The 17448-nt window shown below is 55.8% G+C and overlaps 1 protein-coding gene across 8 annotated transcripts in view; it reads left to right on the forward strand.

The window, feature by feature from the left end:
* Nucleotides 1-3513: 3513 nt before the first annotated feature.
* The window catches only part of BAIAP2 (BAR/IMD domain containing adaptor protein 2), a 31375-nt gene continuing 17440 nt past the window's right edge, over nt 3514-17448 (forward strand). For 4 of the 8 annotated variants that reach the window (XM_015879989.2, XM_015879990.2, XM_015879988.2 and 1 more), the window contains exons 1-6: nt 3516-3653; nt 8945-9020; nt 10478-10564; nt 16430-16491; nt 16819-16890; nt 17050-17187. In XM_015879989.2, the coding sequence (XP_015735475.1) occupies nt 3582-3653; nt 8945-9020; nt 10478-10564; nt 16430-16491; nt 16819-16890; nt 17050-17187 (507 nt within the window). In that variant the 5' untranslated portion in view covers nt 3516-3581. Of the gene's footprint in view, nt 3654-8944; nt 9021-10477; nt 10565-16429; nt 16492-16818; nt 16891-17049; nt 17188-17448 lie in introns of all 8 variants that reach the window. The other 4 variants (XM_015879993.1, XM_015879992.1, XM_015879991.2 and 1 more) reach the window with 3 other exon arrangements.

Raw genomic sequence — 17448 nt, forward strand, 5'->3', positions numbered from 1 at the left:
CCGTGCTTGGCCCATTGATCATGGTGAGGACGAGCAGTGGGGGCCCAGCGCTGCACCCCATGGACACTCTGCTCTATGGGCTGGGGATGCAATGGGGCATCACTGCATTCTGGTCCTCCAGGCCTTGGCCAACTGACCTCCCCCTGCTCCCCTGCTGTTACCATCAGCTCCTTGCCCCCAGCTTGGCCTCACTCAAGTTCTCCCCCACATTCCCTGCCCTGCAATGCAATGCCCGACCTACTTTGGGGACTGGAGGAGAGATACTCAGCCAAGGGCTGCACGGGTGCCCCAAAGTGCTGTCACTGCCAGTTTGGGCTCTGCACTGGATTTCAGTGCCACAGCTTCCACCTAATAAAATAAGAGCCGGAATTGTTCATCCTTTGCTAATCCTCAATAAATGGCTTTACTTGATTTGCTGTTTGTGCTCCGGGGGATTTAGCAGGCTGAGAGTTGCTGACACACACAGGGAATCTCCAGTTTTTGGTCACAACTTCAAGTCTTGACTCTATAAAACCAAAGGTAAAAAGTCCCCTGCGCCTCGGAGCACTGCATGGCACAGCACTGGGGGCAGTGGGGAAGGACCAAGAGTGTGGGATGGATGCATGGATGCGATCGACCATGGGGCATTGCAGGGCACTGTGCATCCCTACAGCAGCTTGGGGCTCTATGGCACAGCTCAGGGCTTCATGGCACAGCTTGGGGCTCCATGACACTGCTCAGTGCTCCATGGCTCGTCTTGGGGTTCTCTGGCACAGCTCAAGGCTGGGCAAACAGCTGGGAAATGCACATCGATCGGAGCATCCCAAGCCATCAGCCAAAGCAGCTGAGTGGGATGAGCTTGCTTGGGGAAGGGGGGGGGAGCAGCTCCTGAGGTTGTGCTGGAACCCATTAGGCTGATTTCCCAAAGCACCACGTCAGATGTCAGAAAAATCATCTTCAAATGGATTGAGAAACAAATAACTCCTGGCACAGCACGGAGAGGGTTCGCGGCAGAGTACGTGCAGTGTTTTCAGCACGCTGATGGGAAGACATCTGCATGAGAGCGAAGGCACGGGGACTTCCAGGTGATCCATCCTGTGCTGCACTGCTTGGATTGGGGTGGCATCCCCTCCTTTCTGCACACTCCAATGGGGCACAGCCATGGGGTGACATGGGGGCACTGCTGTCCCTTGTCCCCAGGGGCCAAAAGGAGCCTTCGGCCCCATTGATTCCACCCATCACCACTGTGGTTCCATGCTCACTCTGAGCGCTGGGGCTCGTGACCCGGCTGGGAGCGCTGGTGTGACGCCACACTGATAATTAAGAAGGAACTTAATGAAACTTCTAAAATAGCACCGTTTCCTCCACACACCTGCAGCCAAACTGGGTGGATTACATAAGGTGGTGTTGCCACAGCAACTTCGCTCCACCCGGGGCTGGAGGTGGACGATGCCGTGTGCGTGGATGTGCCGTCAGCCAAGGAAGGGGGTTATGGGGGGATGATCCTGAACCTTACAGCTGCCGGGGTCCCGTGTGGCTGCTCCCCTGTGTTGGGTTCCATGTTGAGCAAGCACTGGGCTGCGAGGTGCAGGCAGGGGTTCTGCTGCTGGCCCTGGGGTGTGGTGGGCGCAGCACAGAGAGCTGCCATGGGAATAGAGGGAATCCATCTCTTAACGTGAGAATAAGGAACCCTGAAGGCTTCGAGCTTTGGGAGCAGGGGTGTGAGGGAGGGAGGCTGTCAGTATTGAGGTTTCCTGGGGATGGAGATAAATAGAAGCAGGGGATGGGAAGAAAGCAGAGCAGGGTGGAGGCTGGAAGCAGAGCGAGATTCTCCGCAGGTCGTCCCAAAAGGCCTCTTCCATGATGAGAAATTACAAATCCTTTTATCTTCTCCAGCAGAACAGCTTGCTCGAATTGCTGGGCTGTCACACTGGAATTAGATGCAAGAACCCCCCACCTCCGTGACGTGGTGAAGAACTTACATAAGGCAACTAAAAATAAGGCGATGGAGATGCGCGTGGAGCACTCTGCTCCTGGCTGCTCTCTCTAAAGCACTTTGCTGGCAATAGGAGCAGCCTTGGGCCTGAGCCTGGTCCTGGTCATGGTCCCTGGGGCAGGAGCACCCTGCAGCACCAGGCAGTTCCCTGCTGAAAGTCCCACATTGGTCCCAGTTGTAGCCAGGGGGTCCCTGCTCCCCTCCTGCTCTCCAACATCAGTGGGAAGGGGTTAACCTGCTGGTGTAGGAAACTGCACATGTGCTGTGCATTCAGCCCCGTCTTTTGGTATGGGATGCAGGGATGCAACCAGGATAGAGCTGGGATGGAGCTGGGACAGACTCAGGTGCACCCAGGTTGAGCTGTGCCTCTGCTCTGCCTCAGGTGGATGTGAGAGGAGCAGGGACAGCAGCAGATCTATGGGGATGAGGTGTCAACCATCTGGGGCTGCTCCTGCCACTGGGCTTTGGATTGGAGGGAGGACATGGCTGAGAATAGCACACCTGGCTTCTAACTGCTGCACTGCTTCCCAAGGCTGAGGACAGGAGGAAAAGGGGGGAGGCACATCCTGGGGGCAGGTGAGGACACCCACAGTGGTTTGTGCCATGGCACCTCTGGGCATGGGAGCACTTCAGTGCTGTGGTCACAGGGACAGGGACAGGGATAGGGACAGGGATAGGGATAGGGATAGGGATAGGGATAGGGATAGGGATAGGGAAAGGGAAAGGGATAGAGATAGGGATAGGGACAGGAATAAGGATAGGGATAGGGATAGGGATAGGGATAGGGATAGGGATAGGGATAGGGATAGGGATAGGGATAGGGATAGGGATAGGGTAAGGATAAGGCCATGACATACAGTGATAGTCCCACTCTTTCTTGGATGGTTTCTGCTGCCCTTCCCCATCTGACACCAACACTGAGCAGCTCTCCATCACACCTCACTGCCCAGCACCATGCGGGCAGAAGCACAGGGCACAGCATGGGGTGCAGGGAGGCTGTGTAGGGAAACTACAGTTATGGGGCACAGCATGGGGCATCACAAGGTGTGTGGGACATGGTGTGAGCCATGGAGGGGGATAGGGAAGAATATGGGGGTATAGGAAGAGGTATTGCAGGCTATAGGATAAGGCACAGCAGGAGCTATAGATAGGTTGTGAGGGGTATGGGATGGGTACAGGATCAGAAAGGGTTATGGGACAGCAATGTGATAGGGGATGAGAATGAAGTATGGGATTGGAAAGGGGTATAAGGTGTGGAATGGGAATGGGGTATAGAATAGGAATGAGGTATGGAACAGGGGATGGGATGGGATGGGATGGGATGGGATGGGATGGGATGGGATGGGATGGGATGGGATGGGATGGGGTACGGAACGGAGAAGGCGGATGGGGACGGGGCGTACGCGTGGAACGGGTGGGGGCACGGTGGGGCACGAAGAGGCGTTCCCGGGATGCGGCCCCTCCCCTCGGGCGGGCCGTGGCGTTGCGGGGCGGGCAGGAGCTGATAAAAGCTGCGGTATCGCTCCGCTGCGCCGCTCTTCGCTCCCGTCGGCAGCCCCGGTCCGCGCTGCCCCGCACCGCCCCGCAGCCCCCGCCACCGCCGCCCATGGTGCTGCCCGGTCCGCCCGGCATGGCCCGCTCCGAGGAGGTTCATCGCCTCACCGAGAATGTCTACAAGGTGAGTCCGCAACAGGTGCGGGGCCGCGCGGCTCGTCTCCCACTTCCCCCCATTCAGCCCTTTTCCATCTGCTTTGATTTCTTTATTTCTCTCTCTTTTCCTCTCTCTTCTCTTCCCCTCCTCCGCTGGGTGCGGGGGCAGCGCGGTGTTGGGGCGAGAGGAGGAGAAGGAAGAGGAGGAGGAGGAGGAGGAGGAGGAGGATGTGCCGCCGCCGGGGGGGCCGCGCCGCCCCCGCTCCCTGCCCGCCGCCCCCATCCGCAGCCGTATGGAACTCGCGGAGCCCCCCCGGCTTTAGGTGGGGATGGGTGCGGGGCAGCCCCCCTTGCTCACCCCGTCCCCGGGTCACGTCGGGCCGCCGTTCCCTTTCTCTCTATATCCGAGAGCGATGAGCGCCCTGTTCAGCTCAGCGGCTCCCCGGGCTCCGGTTCTCACAGTTCCCTTTTGGGTCCCTAAATCGGATGGGGAAATCGAGCTTTTCCGTGCGGTTCGGTTCGCTGGGTGCGGTGGTCGTGGCCAGGAGGACCCCTCCAGCCCGGCCCGTCGCACGGGATGCCGTCCCTTCCACTTTCGGTCTCTCGCGTTGGGTCCCCTCTGATCCTTTGGTGTTAAAACGGACAGAAAAAGAATCGAGTGCCTGGAACGTCGGGATGGGGAAGTTCCAAAGGCTCCTATGGCACCCGAAATGCCAGGCCCTGCGGGATATGCAGAGTGACTGTGGATGGAGCTTTGTGGTTGTAGGAGTTGGGTCTCTGTGCCATCCCAGTGCATGCTCTAAATGCATCGATCCTCCTCTGGTGTTGTCCCAGGGTGTTGCTGTGCTGGTGGCATCTGGGGCACCTGGGTGCCATCGCTGTGCCATGTGCTCATAGGCAGCTTCAAGTGTGATTTGGTGTCAGCCTCGGCTGGAAGGCAATGCTGGTTTCTGTCCCCAGCTGTGGTTGAATCATGTTTGCTCCTTGGAGAACCAATGGGGATGTTGGCTGTGCTCTCCTCCTGCCTCCAACCATCAGTCCTGCATTGAGAGCATTGCATGGAGCCCTGGGATCATAGTGAGGGCTGTTACTGCATGTAGGGCTGAGTGGGGGGCAGTGCCCATGGTGTAGGGCAACTGTGGGCTCATAGGAAACCAACGCGATGGTTTTGCTGTCAGGAAGCGCTCAGAGTTGTGTGTGTTACAGTGAGTGCAGCGTGGAGGTGAGAACTCAGAGCTGGGGGCAGATGTTGTGGTGTTACCCACATCCCTCTTTGCTGCCTGGCCCTGGGAGGAAAACAGCATTTCCTGGAGCCAAGGAGATGCTTTCCTTGGTTTCTGTGGCTGCATGGGCTGCGTGTCTGTGTTCCATGGAGGGTTCCCAGAGCTCCATGTTAGGCAAGGGGAGCACTTGGAGCTCTGGGTACCCACCAGTCCAAAACCAGCCCTGTTCCCATGCCTCAACTGGGGCTGTGCTGCCTGCCCTGCTCCTTCCCAGTATCCAGAGCAGCCCTGCTGGCCCAGCACCCTCTCCCCATCACAGCTGTCCTGCCTGGGGAGCCCACTGTAATTATTTCCCAGTCCCAGCTCTCCCCCTCGGAGTGACTGCGCTAATGAGCTGGTGGAGGAGCTGTCAGCCACCCCCTCGCAGCTTTGCCACTACAGGCAGCTGCCTACACATGTGGAGTAATTACAGAGCGAGACGGAGGATGCTGCCACCTTCCACCAACGTAATCCCACCTTCCCCAGGCGCTGATTCACTTCTGTGCACCTCGGTGGGGCAGTGAGGGCTGCCCCTGGGCCGGGGACCTCGGTGCCTTTTCCCCCTTGGAAACAAACCTCTCGTTGCTGATGGATGAGCTGAATGCTTCCAGGCCAACCTCCATTTCATTTAAAGCTCTTTCTTCACGTGGGAAATTGTTTTGCAGCGGTGCACGGTTCGCTCTGTGTTTGGAGAAAGGTTTCTTAGCAGCGCCCTGAACTCAAACCCTTATTGTCACGTATGGTTTGCTCCCCTTCAGATGTAATGAATGCTACTCCCAGCACAAGGGCTGTGTTATCTCCAAGTCCAGAGGGAAAGCAGAGCTCCTTGCTCAAATGAATCAGGAGGGAAATGGTGGCTGGCTCGTTGTGCTGGCAGCACAGGGAGAACTCAGTGCAACACCAAAGGAAAGAGTTGGCCTTTGGGGTTGACCTGTGCCACCCCAGTTTCCATGCTCTGTGCTTTTTGGGTGCACTGCTCCGTGGTGCTGGCTGGGCTCAGGTCTGAGCACGGTGCTGCCCTGCTGTGTATGTGCAGAGTGCTTTGTGTTATGCTGTATGCCTCAGGACTGCGGCAGTTTACAGGTTAGCACATGCAGTGCAGAAGGCAGCCCATGATCTGCTCTCCTACCCCAAAGTGCTCCTACATTGCTCCTGGGACAGTCTTTTGCCTTTGGTGGCTCCTGGTGCTGTGCTCACAGTGTGGTTTCACAACGCTGCTGTTCGCATTACAGGGTGGAGGGGAGCACATTGCAAACCTTCCAGAGCAGGGACTCATCATCTGGGTGAGGTGGGACTGTGGGTCAATGCTGGTGGTTCCTGGGGAGGTGCTGGCAGTGGGTGCCATGAGCCAGCAGCTGCTTTGTGCCCTATGGGTCCTCCAGCCCTGAAACTTGTGTGTCTACATCCTCTGATGCCTTGAGTGGAAATGAAGTGGTTTTGGAAGGGTCCCTGTTCTTCCTCTGTGTCCCTTGCTTGTGAGCATGGTGTCTGGTACAGCTGATGCTGAGTGCTGCACCACTCGACCAGCTGCTCCTCTTGGGGATGCTCCTGGAGCAGCACGGTGGTGCTGGGTGCTGTTTGCAGCTGAGATCTGCTGGTGCAGGGCAGGACGTGTTGAGATGGAGGCAGCTCCGGGATTTGTTTGGGCATTAAATATTAACACAGAAATAATGGAAGGCGTTCCCAAGGCAGGGCTGACCCATTTAGAAGCAAAACTTCCTTGTGGCTGAGCTGTGGTGTGGCAGTGCCATCACTGTGTGGCCGTGCCATGATGCTCAGCGTTATCACAGCACCCATCCCATGGGGACGTCACCCGGGTGGCTCTGCAGGGCTGTGCACTGTGATGGAGCAATGCTGGGAGAGCAGAGGTTGGTGGTTTTTCTAGCTTAGCAGTAGAGCCTGATGCTTGTGCTGAAGGTGCTGGGACATCACTGCTGTCCTGGCAGCAATGGGGGCCGTTCTCAGCTCCTCCTGGTATTCAGCTGCAGGGGCTGCCTTTGGGCTGAAGGGGGATGGACTGTTTGGAGCATGATTGTAAAGACCCTGGGGAGGTGTTGTGAAGGTTTGCTTCCTATGCAAGAGAAACGTGATACGAGGTGAGCCAGCTCTGCTTCCAGCTCATGCCTGGGGAGCACTGGAGCTTCTCATTGTGGGCTGATGGTGTTGGAGCAGGAGGTGAACCCTTAGTGGAGCATGTTCAGAGTGGAGAGGCAATGAGGTTGCTTCCTATGCACTCCTCTCCCCCCACTCACAGTACCGTGTCCTGGAGACCTCGTGCTTCGCATTAGTTTCTTTTCTGGCAGCCGAACAAAGCCGTGCCAATCCCAGAGAGCTGAGCAGCATTACCCGGGAGGTCAACGCTGCCGAACAAAGCAGAGCCCTTCCAACCTTTTTGCTGCCAGGTTTTGTTGTCTGTGTTGTTCTAAACTCTTGCCCAGGCAGCGGGTTTGTGGGTGCTGCTGATGGAGCAGAACTGGAGGGGAGGGTGAGAGGTGCTTCCATCGCTGGGGTTTTGCTGCACCCTGTGCCCGGGCTCCCCAGGGGCTGAGCGTGATCCCTGGTGTGAGCTCAGTGTTGATCTGCAGTGTTTGTTTCTCCATAGCGGCTGGGAGCCTTCCAGCATCTCACACCGGGGAGATGAAGGTGTGTTAGCTCTGGAGTTGGCTTCTCTCCCCACCACGGGAGTGAAAATACGGCTTAGAAACCTCTATTTTTATCTCCGTAGTGAAGATCCCTTTTTAATTCCCTTCTCCTGTGGGGCTATTTGTGTTGGAGTCTCCAGGCAGCGTCTTAAAAACCTTCACTTTCAGCAAACTTCCTCTCCAGGTTCCATGAGTTTTACTTGGCTGCCAAGGAGCCTCCTCCCCCCTTCACCCCCCATGGAGCAGCAGAGCCTTTCTGCAATGCTTCTGCTCTTGGTTTGCTGCTGCACCTCTCAGCTGCCCCAGGTTTGGGGAAGGAGCAGCAGTGATGTGTCGGTGTGAAGTAGGAAGGGCATAGCAGCCCTCCCCAGTGCTAATTAACCCCCCATATGATCATTTCCCACAATTACATAGAACACCTCACTGCACGGCTTGCTGCTGCAGGTCCATTTCTCCTTCCAAGCTGAGCGTGTTCCTGGTGCTGCCTTGGCCTCAATTAGTCCTGCAGCTCTCATTAGCTGTACTGTCTCTGGGCTGGAGCATCCCAGGGCAGGATGGAACCCAGCTTTCATGAGCTCAGCTGTGCACAGCCTGCCCTGCACCCACAGAAGGAAATGAAACAGTCACATCCTGCAAAGGGTGTGCAGCAAAGCTGGAGCTGAGGGTGCCCGGGGCAGAAAATGAGCTCTGTGTGTTTGGCCAGCTTTGGGTGAGGTGACAGATGCTTAATCAGCTTATTGGGCAGAAGTGTCTGTCTATCTCCCTCCCAGTGTGGGATGCTGCCAGCAGTGGGGTGGGGGTTGAGCCCCTTCTCCATAGCACAGCGTGGTGCTGTGGGTGGCTGTACCCATCCCCTGCTCTGGGTGCAGGTTGCTTTGGGGGTGCAGTGGGCATGGAGCTGCTGTCCCTCCCCAGCTCAGTTGGTTGGTGTCTGGTTTTAGAGATGCTATCAGTGCTGGGGATTGAGCGGCTTTGGCAACCCCTGACAAACACACAAAGAGCCATTCTAGGGCACGATCCGATTAGTCCTCCTGTCCCCTTGTTTTGGAATAAGGACCTCAGGGAGGAGGAGAGGCTGTGCTGGTGAGTTGTGCTGCTGCTGTAACACTTGTGACTGCATTGCTGGGGATGCGGGTGCAGATCCCCATGTGCAGCTCCAGCAGGGCACGGTGGGACTGGATGATGCCATGCTTGGCTTAGCGTGCTGCTCTCACCCTTGGAGCAGAGCCTTTGCCCGATGGGATTATGGTTGAGCATTGAGCAGCATGGCTTGAAACATGGCTGCATCAATAACCACCAGCCCCTTGTGATGCTGGAGGTGTGGGTGGGTCCTTCACCCCATTCCTGCCCTTAAAGATGCACTGAGCTGCCCTGCTGCTACCTCTGCTAACACCCGCTGTCCTCCTTTCTTCCAGACAATCATGGAGCAGTTCAACCCCAGCCTCAGGAACTTCATTTCTATGGGGAAGACCTATGAAAAAGCCTTAGCAAGTAAGTGATGCTGTGCTGCTGGCACATTGCCGGAGGACTGTGAGCCCCGTGTGGGGCTGCACGGTGCTTTTAAATCATTAAAATGAAGCTAAATCTCTATTTAAAAGTATTGTTTACATGCTCAAGTTGCAGAGGAAAATAAATCCCTCCCCCCCCAACACACACAATTGTTGGTGGCAGCTCTTTGCTGAGCCTACAGGGTCCCAATGGGGGCTGTTAGAGGAGCATGGAATTAATTGGGTGAACCGTGGATTGATGGAAACCAAAACCAAGCAGTTGTGACGTGATGACTCCATGCTGCCCAGGTCCTGTCCAGCCCTGTTCTGTCACAGCATCATGCAGAGGACATTGGTTTCGCCTCTGTTTGCTGCTCTGCATGTCGCTTGGATTTGATTTAGTTAATTGGGTTGCTGGAGATGCCTTTAAGGGTGGAGGCTGTCGTGATCTTAAAGCCTTAAGTAGGAAAAGAAAGATTTCAGTCTCATCGTCTTAAATGGTGGTGTTTGAAGTAGGAACTCTGGGATGGATCTGTGCATTCCTGCTCTGTGCATTCCTGCTCTGTGTGTGCCTGGAGCGTTCCTTATCTCCCCCAGGCCAGGCGGGGCTGCTGCATGCCTGCCAGGGGTCCACAACCCCCCACACTGCTTATATAACTGGGTGTTAATTGGGGGGGTGTGGACCTGGGGTGCTCACAGACCCTCCCGTGCTGCAGCATTGAGGATAAGAGGTGATGTTCTCAGTGTGCCAGGGGGGTCAGGTTGGGTTTTAGAAACAACCTCTCCAAAGTAGCACTTGGTGGCACAGGCTGCCCAGGGAGGGGGGGGCAGTCTCCATCCCAGGGGATGCTCCAGAGCTGTGGGGTTGTGGCACTTGGGGACTTTTCTCACATCTCTGCCCCAAGATCTTCCTGCAGGCTTTTGGCAGCTGCCTTCAGTCATTGTTTGTTTGGGATCCCAGAGCTGCTGGGACACCCGAAGGCAGAGCCTCGCTCAGTGGATGCGCTCTAGAAGAGGCTTCATTGCTGAGCGTGGTGGTGCTGAGCTGTACAGCGTGTTCTGTGATTAGAGGAAACCCCCTGCTTATCTGATTAAAGCCGAGCGTGGAGCTGGAATGTCAACAAACAGCACAGAGCTATAATGAAAGTCTGTGATATTCAATTATTCCGCAGCACTTTTGCTGAGCTCCGGTGGTTGCGCAGGAATGAAAACCACCGAGGTCCTGCACGTACCTTGCTTTCCCCTCCTGAGCAGCTCTGTAATCTTGCTGCTCCAGCTTTCTTCTTTCCCGGTGTGTTCCTTGCTCCTCTTGCTTGTTTGTTGTCTCATCCCTCCCTGTGGGGCTGAGCTCTTTGAAGTCAGAGCTGTTTTTCTTTTAGCGTCTAGAGCCTGTTTGGTGCTGCAGGAGTTAGAATAGCCCTCAGCCAAGTCTATAACCTGCATTTTTTGTTATGCTTTTAGGTATGACGTATGCAGCAAAAGGATACTTCGATGCTCTGGTGAAGATGGGGGAGTTGGCCAGTGAGAGCCAAGGATCCAAGGAGCTGGGTAAGTCACTGATTCATGGCTCAATGGAGACCTGGCCCAGAGCAGGGATGGGACTGAACCTGTGTTGTTGTTGGGGATGAGGAGCTGGGCACGGAGCTGACCCTGCCCGATGTGAATAGCCCACGTACCTCTCTATTTAATGCTGACGTAGCTTTTAAAAGAAAAGAGAAATCCTGCTAATCTCAGTTTCAGGATTTGAGGATGTTGTCAGCACGTGGTGTTTGCCAAGAGGAAGTGTTTGCTCAGAGCTGCTCTCACCGTGCTTTTCTTGCTTTAGAAATGAAGGCACCGCTGCCCTGGGAGCTGGGGCAGCGCTGCTGGGCTGCAGCCCTTGGCAGGATGTGGGGTGTGCAAGTCAGCACCCTGCCTGTGTCCCACCGTGGTGCTGCTGACTGGGTTCTGTTCAGAGCTGCATCGTGAGTCCCAATGTTCTGCAGCTGCATTCAGTCTTGCAGTTACTCTTCAGGGAGCTGCTTTCCCTGTGCTTGTGCTTCCCCTCCCTGCATGAGCTCTGTGCTTCCAGCTCTGTATTCATCCTGGAAGTGGAAATGTGGGGGAGACTCTGGGCTGTGCATGTGGGAGCTGGGCCACAAACCTTCTGCCCATGGGAGGGCTGTGCAGGGCTGTTCCCTGCATGCAGTGCTGGGGTTTGGCACCGGGCAGCTCCTGTTGGCCCCGCAGCAGCTCTCAGCCATCCTGCTGTGCTGATCTTTGCTGATGTTTATGGTGGCAGCTGCTCCAGGAGGAAGAAAGTGGAGATAACATTTGTGGAGCTGATAACAGGACACTGCCCCATCCCAATGGGCTGCGAAATGCCTCAGATGGGGGCTGTGCTGCCTGTATCAGCCCGAGGTACTGCTCTTCCTGGGCACACCTTGAGCTTATCAGTGAGTGCTGATAGTGCTGGAAAGGATCTGGGTCTGGGTTGTGTCAGGCTGCTGCAGCAGGTGGGGGTGCAGCACCGATGGTGGCTGTGGGTTCTACTGGGGCAGCATCTTCTGACCTCTAAGGACAAGGATCTGAGACTTCTTCCTCTTTTCTCTCCCGAGCTTATTTTTTGGTTCTGTTTCTGAGCCAAGTCATCAATAGAACATTAAAAAACTGCAGATCCTGTGCCTGAAAATGGTGAAAAAGGCCACTGCTGTCCCAAATCCACATTGGCTCTGCACCCAACTCCATGCCTCAGCAGTACGTGCAGCTCAGAGGAGCTCAGCTCCTGAGCTGGGTGCTGGGAAACCACTCAGTGATCCTTGTCTGCAGACATGCTGGGTGTCTGGCACAGGGTCCTGCTGCCTCGTGCTGCACAGTGCTCACTGTATTTGCACGTTCCTTGGGTTGCAGCGATGCTGCACGCTCACCTTGCTGCAAGCATTCAACCTCTGCCTGCCAGACTGCTGCCCCCAGCTTAGCTCTGCGCTCCCCGCCTGCTTAGTGCTTCACACAGCTCACAAATTCTCCACCAGATTTTAGCAGCAGCGCTGAGACAGGATAATCTGGTGCAGCAATGGGAAACCCAGCAGTAATGAAGCACCTGAGCTGTAATCGGCTCTGTGCTGGGTGCAGGCATTGGGTGGGGTGAGCACAGCCCTGCCAGCCCCACCATTGAGGTTTGGGGTGTTCAGTGTGCCCTGCCTTATGCTGCCCTGGATTTTGCATCTTGAGGAGCTAAACATGGTGTATGGTCAGGGCCAGTCTGCTCCTGGCATTGCCATCAGCTGAGTTGCTGGGATGGATGTAACCCACCTGTCTGGCTCTGGTCCTGTCCATCTCTGGGTATTGGAGGGTTAGACCCCAACCTGCAGTGCTTCTCAGGTGTGCACAGCTTCCTTGAGAGGTGGGTTTTTGGGAAGGTGAGAAGGCAGAGTGAGTTAATGCTGTGCCTGATCAGGCAAGATTTGCTTTGGGCTCAGTCTGAGACCCTTCCAGGAGCTGAGTACTGCTCCAAATGCAGCTTCAGTGGATGGCAATGGGTTGTGCTGAGGGCTGAATGCAGAAAGCTCCTCCAAGGCTGGGGAAGGACTGTTTTGGGGGCTGGTTTTCACCAAGGTCCCCTCGGCTGATGCCCATTGATGTCAGTGGGGCACAGCTGCAAAGGACCTGTATGTGGCTTTCAAAATGCACGTTGGTGCCAGGCCACTGTTGTGTGGGTGTCCCATGCCCAAGGAGGGGCTCTGAGCTCAGGGCCCGAGCACTTTTGGGACCCAGTTCTGCAGTCCTACTTGGCTCCTGGTGGCCTTGGTGTGGTTAGGAGGCTTTGTGCCGCACTGAATCTTCAAGGGGAGATTTATTAATCCACTAATTGGATTTGCAGCCGTTTCAGGTAGGAGTTTCCTGCAGCAGCAGAGATACAGATAGAGATCCTGCAAATGCCAGAGGTCAGCCCCTGTTGGTGGGCTCTGTACCCCCATGCTGCACACAGCTGGCTATGTGCCCTATGCTCAGCCAGGCAGGGAAAGCAGTGGCTTTTTTTTTCCTCCCCTCTTTACTTTGTCTCCATAAAAAAAAAAAACAAAGTGGAAAGCTTTGCCAAGCTGGGCTGGAACGGAGGCTGGGAACAGAACTGAGCATTGTAATGCTGATGAGCTGCTGATAGAACATCAACAAATCCTGCATGATCCTTTCGGCTGTGATAAATAAATGGAACCTTTTTGAAGAGGAAATGCAGAGCTGATTGTTTCCCTGTAACCCGTGTTCTTCCCTCCCCCCCTTCCCCAGTGCTTGCGTGAATCTCCCTCCATGTTGCTTTGCAGTTTCATGTTGGAGCTGATAGGAAGTCAGATCCTGGACTTGTGTTTGAATGAGGGCTCAGCCATGAAATGCCCTTCTCAGGGACCTGAGGGCTTGTTTAGGGTTGTGCCACATGAGCTTGAATCGCGATCTGTTGCTTTTGGGGAGGAAATAGGGTTGCAGAAGTCCTCAGCGGTGCGCTGAGACCTAAATGTGGCTGAGCCAAACCCTGAGCGGTGCCATCTGATTGCAGCCAGGGCTGTGCATCACAGGGCAGGTCAGGACACTGTGCATGGGGAGCAGATGGGACTTCACCCTGTGCACAAATCGGTGCTTTCCCCCCCTCCCCAGTAAATAACTATTGGAGCTTTCCTGTCCGCTGCACAGCAGGCAGCTGCCCAAACAACCTGCCCTGTTGCTGTTTGCTGCTTTCTCTCATCAATGAACCTAATGTTCCTCCTTGCCTGCTTGGTTGCTTCCCTTCTCAATGCTGTTGCTTCTCCTGTTCCCTTCCACAAAGCAGAGGGTGAAGCCGGGTGGGATGGGGAAGAGCAGCAGAGCTTGGCACTGTGCTCTTTGACTTGAGCTCTGCATTCGGGATCCTCTGGTGCCAGTGGGGAGCGGGGCCGCGTGCTTTATGGAGCAAGGAAGTGATGCCCAGCACCGGTGCTCCTATATAGCTTTGCATTATTTGATATTTCATTCCAAATGACCCTTTTTTAGCTCGAGGGGACGGAGCCGCGGGCTCAGGAGCAGCCGGTTCCTGCAGCTCTGCCTTCTGCTGGGCAGCTGGCTCCGCGCGTGGTGCCCGATCACAATCTCAGTGATGTGGAACAACCTGTTTCGCTGTTGCTTCGCTGGGTGTGGTTGGGGAAGGGCCCACAATGGCCCCTATAGTTCTCCCAGCATGATACTGTGAGTCACACCGACGTAAATAGCACCTCCCGGCCTGTGTGTGCCTCCCTGCAGAGCAGGCACAGCCCTGGCACTGCCCTCCTGCCCACCCCATGGCTCTTTGTTTCTGACCTCAGCATTCACGCTTTGCTTTGCTTTCTTGGCTTAGAGCATGTGTGTTTTGGCACGGGGAGAAGATGGTGCTCGCCCTCTATCTAATTCCCAATGTGACCCGCGCTGTTTGCAGCAGGGATCATTGCCTGTGTGGGTTCCAAGCAACCACTGCACGGTGCCAGCAGTGTGGGTGGGAGCTGGGGAGAGCCCCCCCCGTGAGCACCGTGCACCGCCCCGTGCTGCTGATCCTACCCATTGCCAGGGCGTGCAGTATTTTGGCTTCACAAGGGCTGTGATATCTCTGAGTCACATTTTAACTTCTCCCTTTTGCTGCTGAGCCGTGTCGGTCCGGGTGGTTGCAGGGTGAGATGTTAATGGCTAACGAGGTCTGCAGCCTTCTCACTGTGTGTAATGTGAGGCTGTCGGGGTGCTGGAGGTGTCGGTGTGACTTCACATGGTGTTATAGCTGAGATTCAGAGACTTCAGTCTGCTGCCCTGTGCATGCTCCCTGCTTTGGAGGCTGCTATGGGAAACCCAGAGTGAATTCCTTAGGGCTCCTGGTGCAGGAGGAACTTCAGAGGAAGCCGCAGTGACCTGATGCTGGGCGGGCAGCCTGCAGCCTTCCTGTGCTGTATGTTCCACACACAGACATGCTAAGGCTGCTCCTTGGTATCCCAGCACTGTGCTGGAGGAGCTATGCAGGCTCATGGTGCTCCCTCCCACCCATTCACCCAGCACCCAAGCTGGAAAAACAGCAGTGCTGACCCCATTGGAGCACGTGCAAATAGGGCAGTGAGACATACAGTGCAGGGGATGGCTCTGCCCTGCCCGGTTTGGTGTGGAACAACATCCAGCCTGGGCTGAAACTCCCCACGCTCAGCTGTGATAACAGCCAGAGGGGATGGTGGAGGAGAAAGTATCAGCAGAGATGGCTATCGGTGTCCTGGGAGGTGCTCCTCCACCTCCCTGCTGCTGGGAGCTGGGTGGGGAGGGCAGGGGTAGAGCTGCACTGTGCTGCTCTGGGGCTTTGTGTATGATTTCTGAGCATCCCATCCCTTCCCTGCGTGTGTTCCATGCACAGCAGTGCTGCTAGAGTCCTGACCTGGCTGCTTCTGATGGGAAGAGAGCACAGTGTGAGCTTTGGGAATATAGGAAAGCCACCTTAGTGCCAATATACTCGAGGAGAAAAAGGAATCTCAGCCGAGCTACAGCGTGACGTCACTTTTCTTGCCTTCTTGGTAGTGAGAATTTGTGCACTTCCTATGATTGAGCAGTCGCAGCCCAACCGGAGAGCAATTTCCTGCAGTCTTGTCCGGGTAACCTTTGGCCCAGGCCTTCCCATTCATGTGTGCAACTACTACGGCTGCTCCGCCTTGGCAATGCGGGCTGCTGGGCTTTGCTTTGCTCAGCACCTTGCAAAGCAGCCATAAAAGTTAACGGCACGGCTCCAGCTATGGAGAGCTGGGCTGGTGTGGGAGCTGAGCTGCTGCTCTCCTTACTTTGTGCACTACTGCTCTGTGCCACCCTGTGCCTGTCCCAGCACCCTCAGCCCTTTGAGATTTCCCCCCTTTCAAAGCACAGGGGCTGGCACCTGCCCAGAACAAAAGGGTCAGATTTTAATGTTTGCAGAGTTTTGAGACACGCTGTGCAAGTGCAAAGTACAAATTGCTTCAGCCGTGAGCTAAGGCACGTTGGACCAGAGTGTTCCTAATTGCTCGCTATTGGAGAGCAGCCCATGTGCATGGCCCCATGGGGATGGGAGCACGCTGACCCAGTGTGGGCTGAGGCTGATGGTGCCGTGGGTCTGAGGTTGGCACAGCTTCTGCAGAGTGACTCTATTGGGCTGCCTGGCTCTGTCTATGTCAGGGCTTTGGGGCAGGATGTGGCTCTTCCTGTCTGGGGAAAGCAGAGTGGGAACGAGACTTGAAGGCCTCGTATTGGGAAAGAAGAATTGAAGGAAGAGTGGAAGCAGAGCTGGGATCTCTCTGCTGGGACAGCCCTTCCCCTGCAGCCTGACTGCCCTGTTCCATAGTGTGCTCACAGCCACCAGAGCTGAACAGATCCCTCCCTGTTGTCTGAGTGCCCCCAGCTCTGTGCCTGAAGCTCCCTCTTCTTGCCTTGTCGTTCCAGGAGACGTGCTTTTCCAGATGGCTGAAGTCCACAGACAGATCCAGAACCAGCTGGAGGAAATGGTGAGCACATGTTGGTGCTGTGGTGCCCAGCCTGGGCAAAGAGAACCCCTGTGAGCCCCCAGTTCTGATATCTGGAGTTGGTGAGGTCTCAGCCAGGGCACCCAGCCCTATACAAGCCTGACAGGGTTTCCTTGTACCAAAGCCAAGCTGCTGGTGTTGAGACTGGGTCCCCCTCTGACCAGCAGCCCGTTCACCTGCTCAGCCCCAGCCCCGCTGCCCTCTTGGTGTCAGCTTTGTACAGCCCTGGTTCCCATCACTGGGGTTCTGGGCAGTTCTTGGTGCTCTGGGTGGCAGAGCTCATCACCTGTGTTTGTTCTCTTCCTGCAGCTCAAGTCCTTCCACAACGAGCTCCTGACGCAGCTGGAGCAGAAGGTAGAGCTGGACTCACGCTACCTGAGTGTAAGTGTCCCAGTTCAGCCCCTGGCCATGTCCCTGGGCCATCAGATGTGTCACCATTTGGAATGTGGTCTCCCAACCCCTGTTTGCTCTCAGGGCTTGGGGGTTCCCTTTCACCCCCACCCCCTTGGGTTGCTCTGAGGCTCCCCCTCTCGCCCCCAGGCTGCGCTGAAGAAATACCAAACAGAGCAAAGGAACAAGGGCGACTCGCTCGACAAGTGCCAGGCTGAGCTGAAGAAGCTGAGGAAGAAGAGCCAAGGAAGCAAAAACCCCCAGAAGTATTCAGACAAGGAACTGCAGGTAGGGAGTGGGGAGGGGGAGGACAGCATCCCTGTGCCCATTGCCCTCCCAGCTGTGTGCTGGGGCTGTAGGAGCAGCCAGGGATGCAGTGGGATGACATGGGGATGTGGCTGTGCCCAAGCTGAGCCTGTGTTGGTGACTAGCCCTGCTGGATCCACCGCAGCTGGTGGTTTGTTGGGTTGTATTTTCTCCCCCCCCTCCTCCTTAATGAATGAACCCGAAAAGATCATTAGTTTCTGTTGTGCCAGATCCATCTCCCTC

The sequence above is a fragment of the Coturnix japonica genome, chromosome 18 (assembly GCF_001577835.2).
Source record: "Coturnix japonica isolate 7356 chromosome 18, Coturnix japonica 2.1, whole genome shotgun sequence".
Lineage (NCBI taxonomy): Eukaryota > Metazoa > Chordata > Aves > Galliformes > Phasianidae > Coturnix > Coturnix japonica.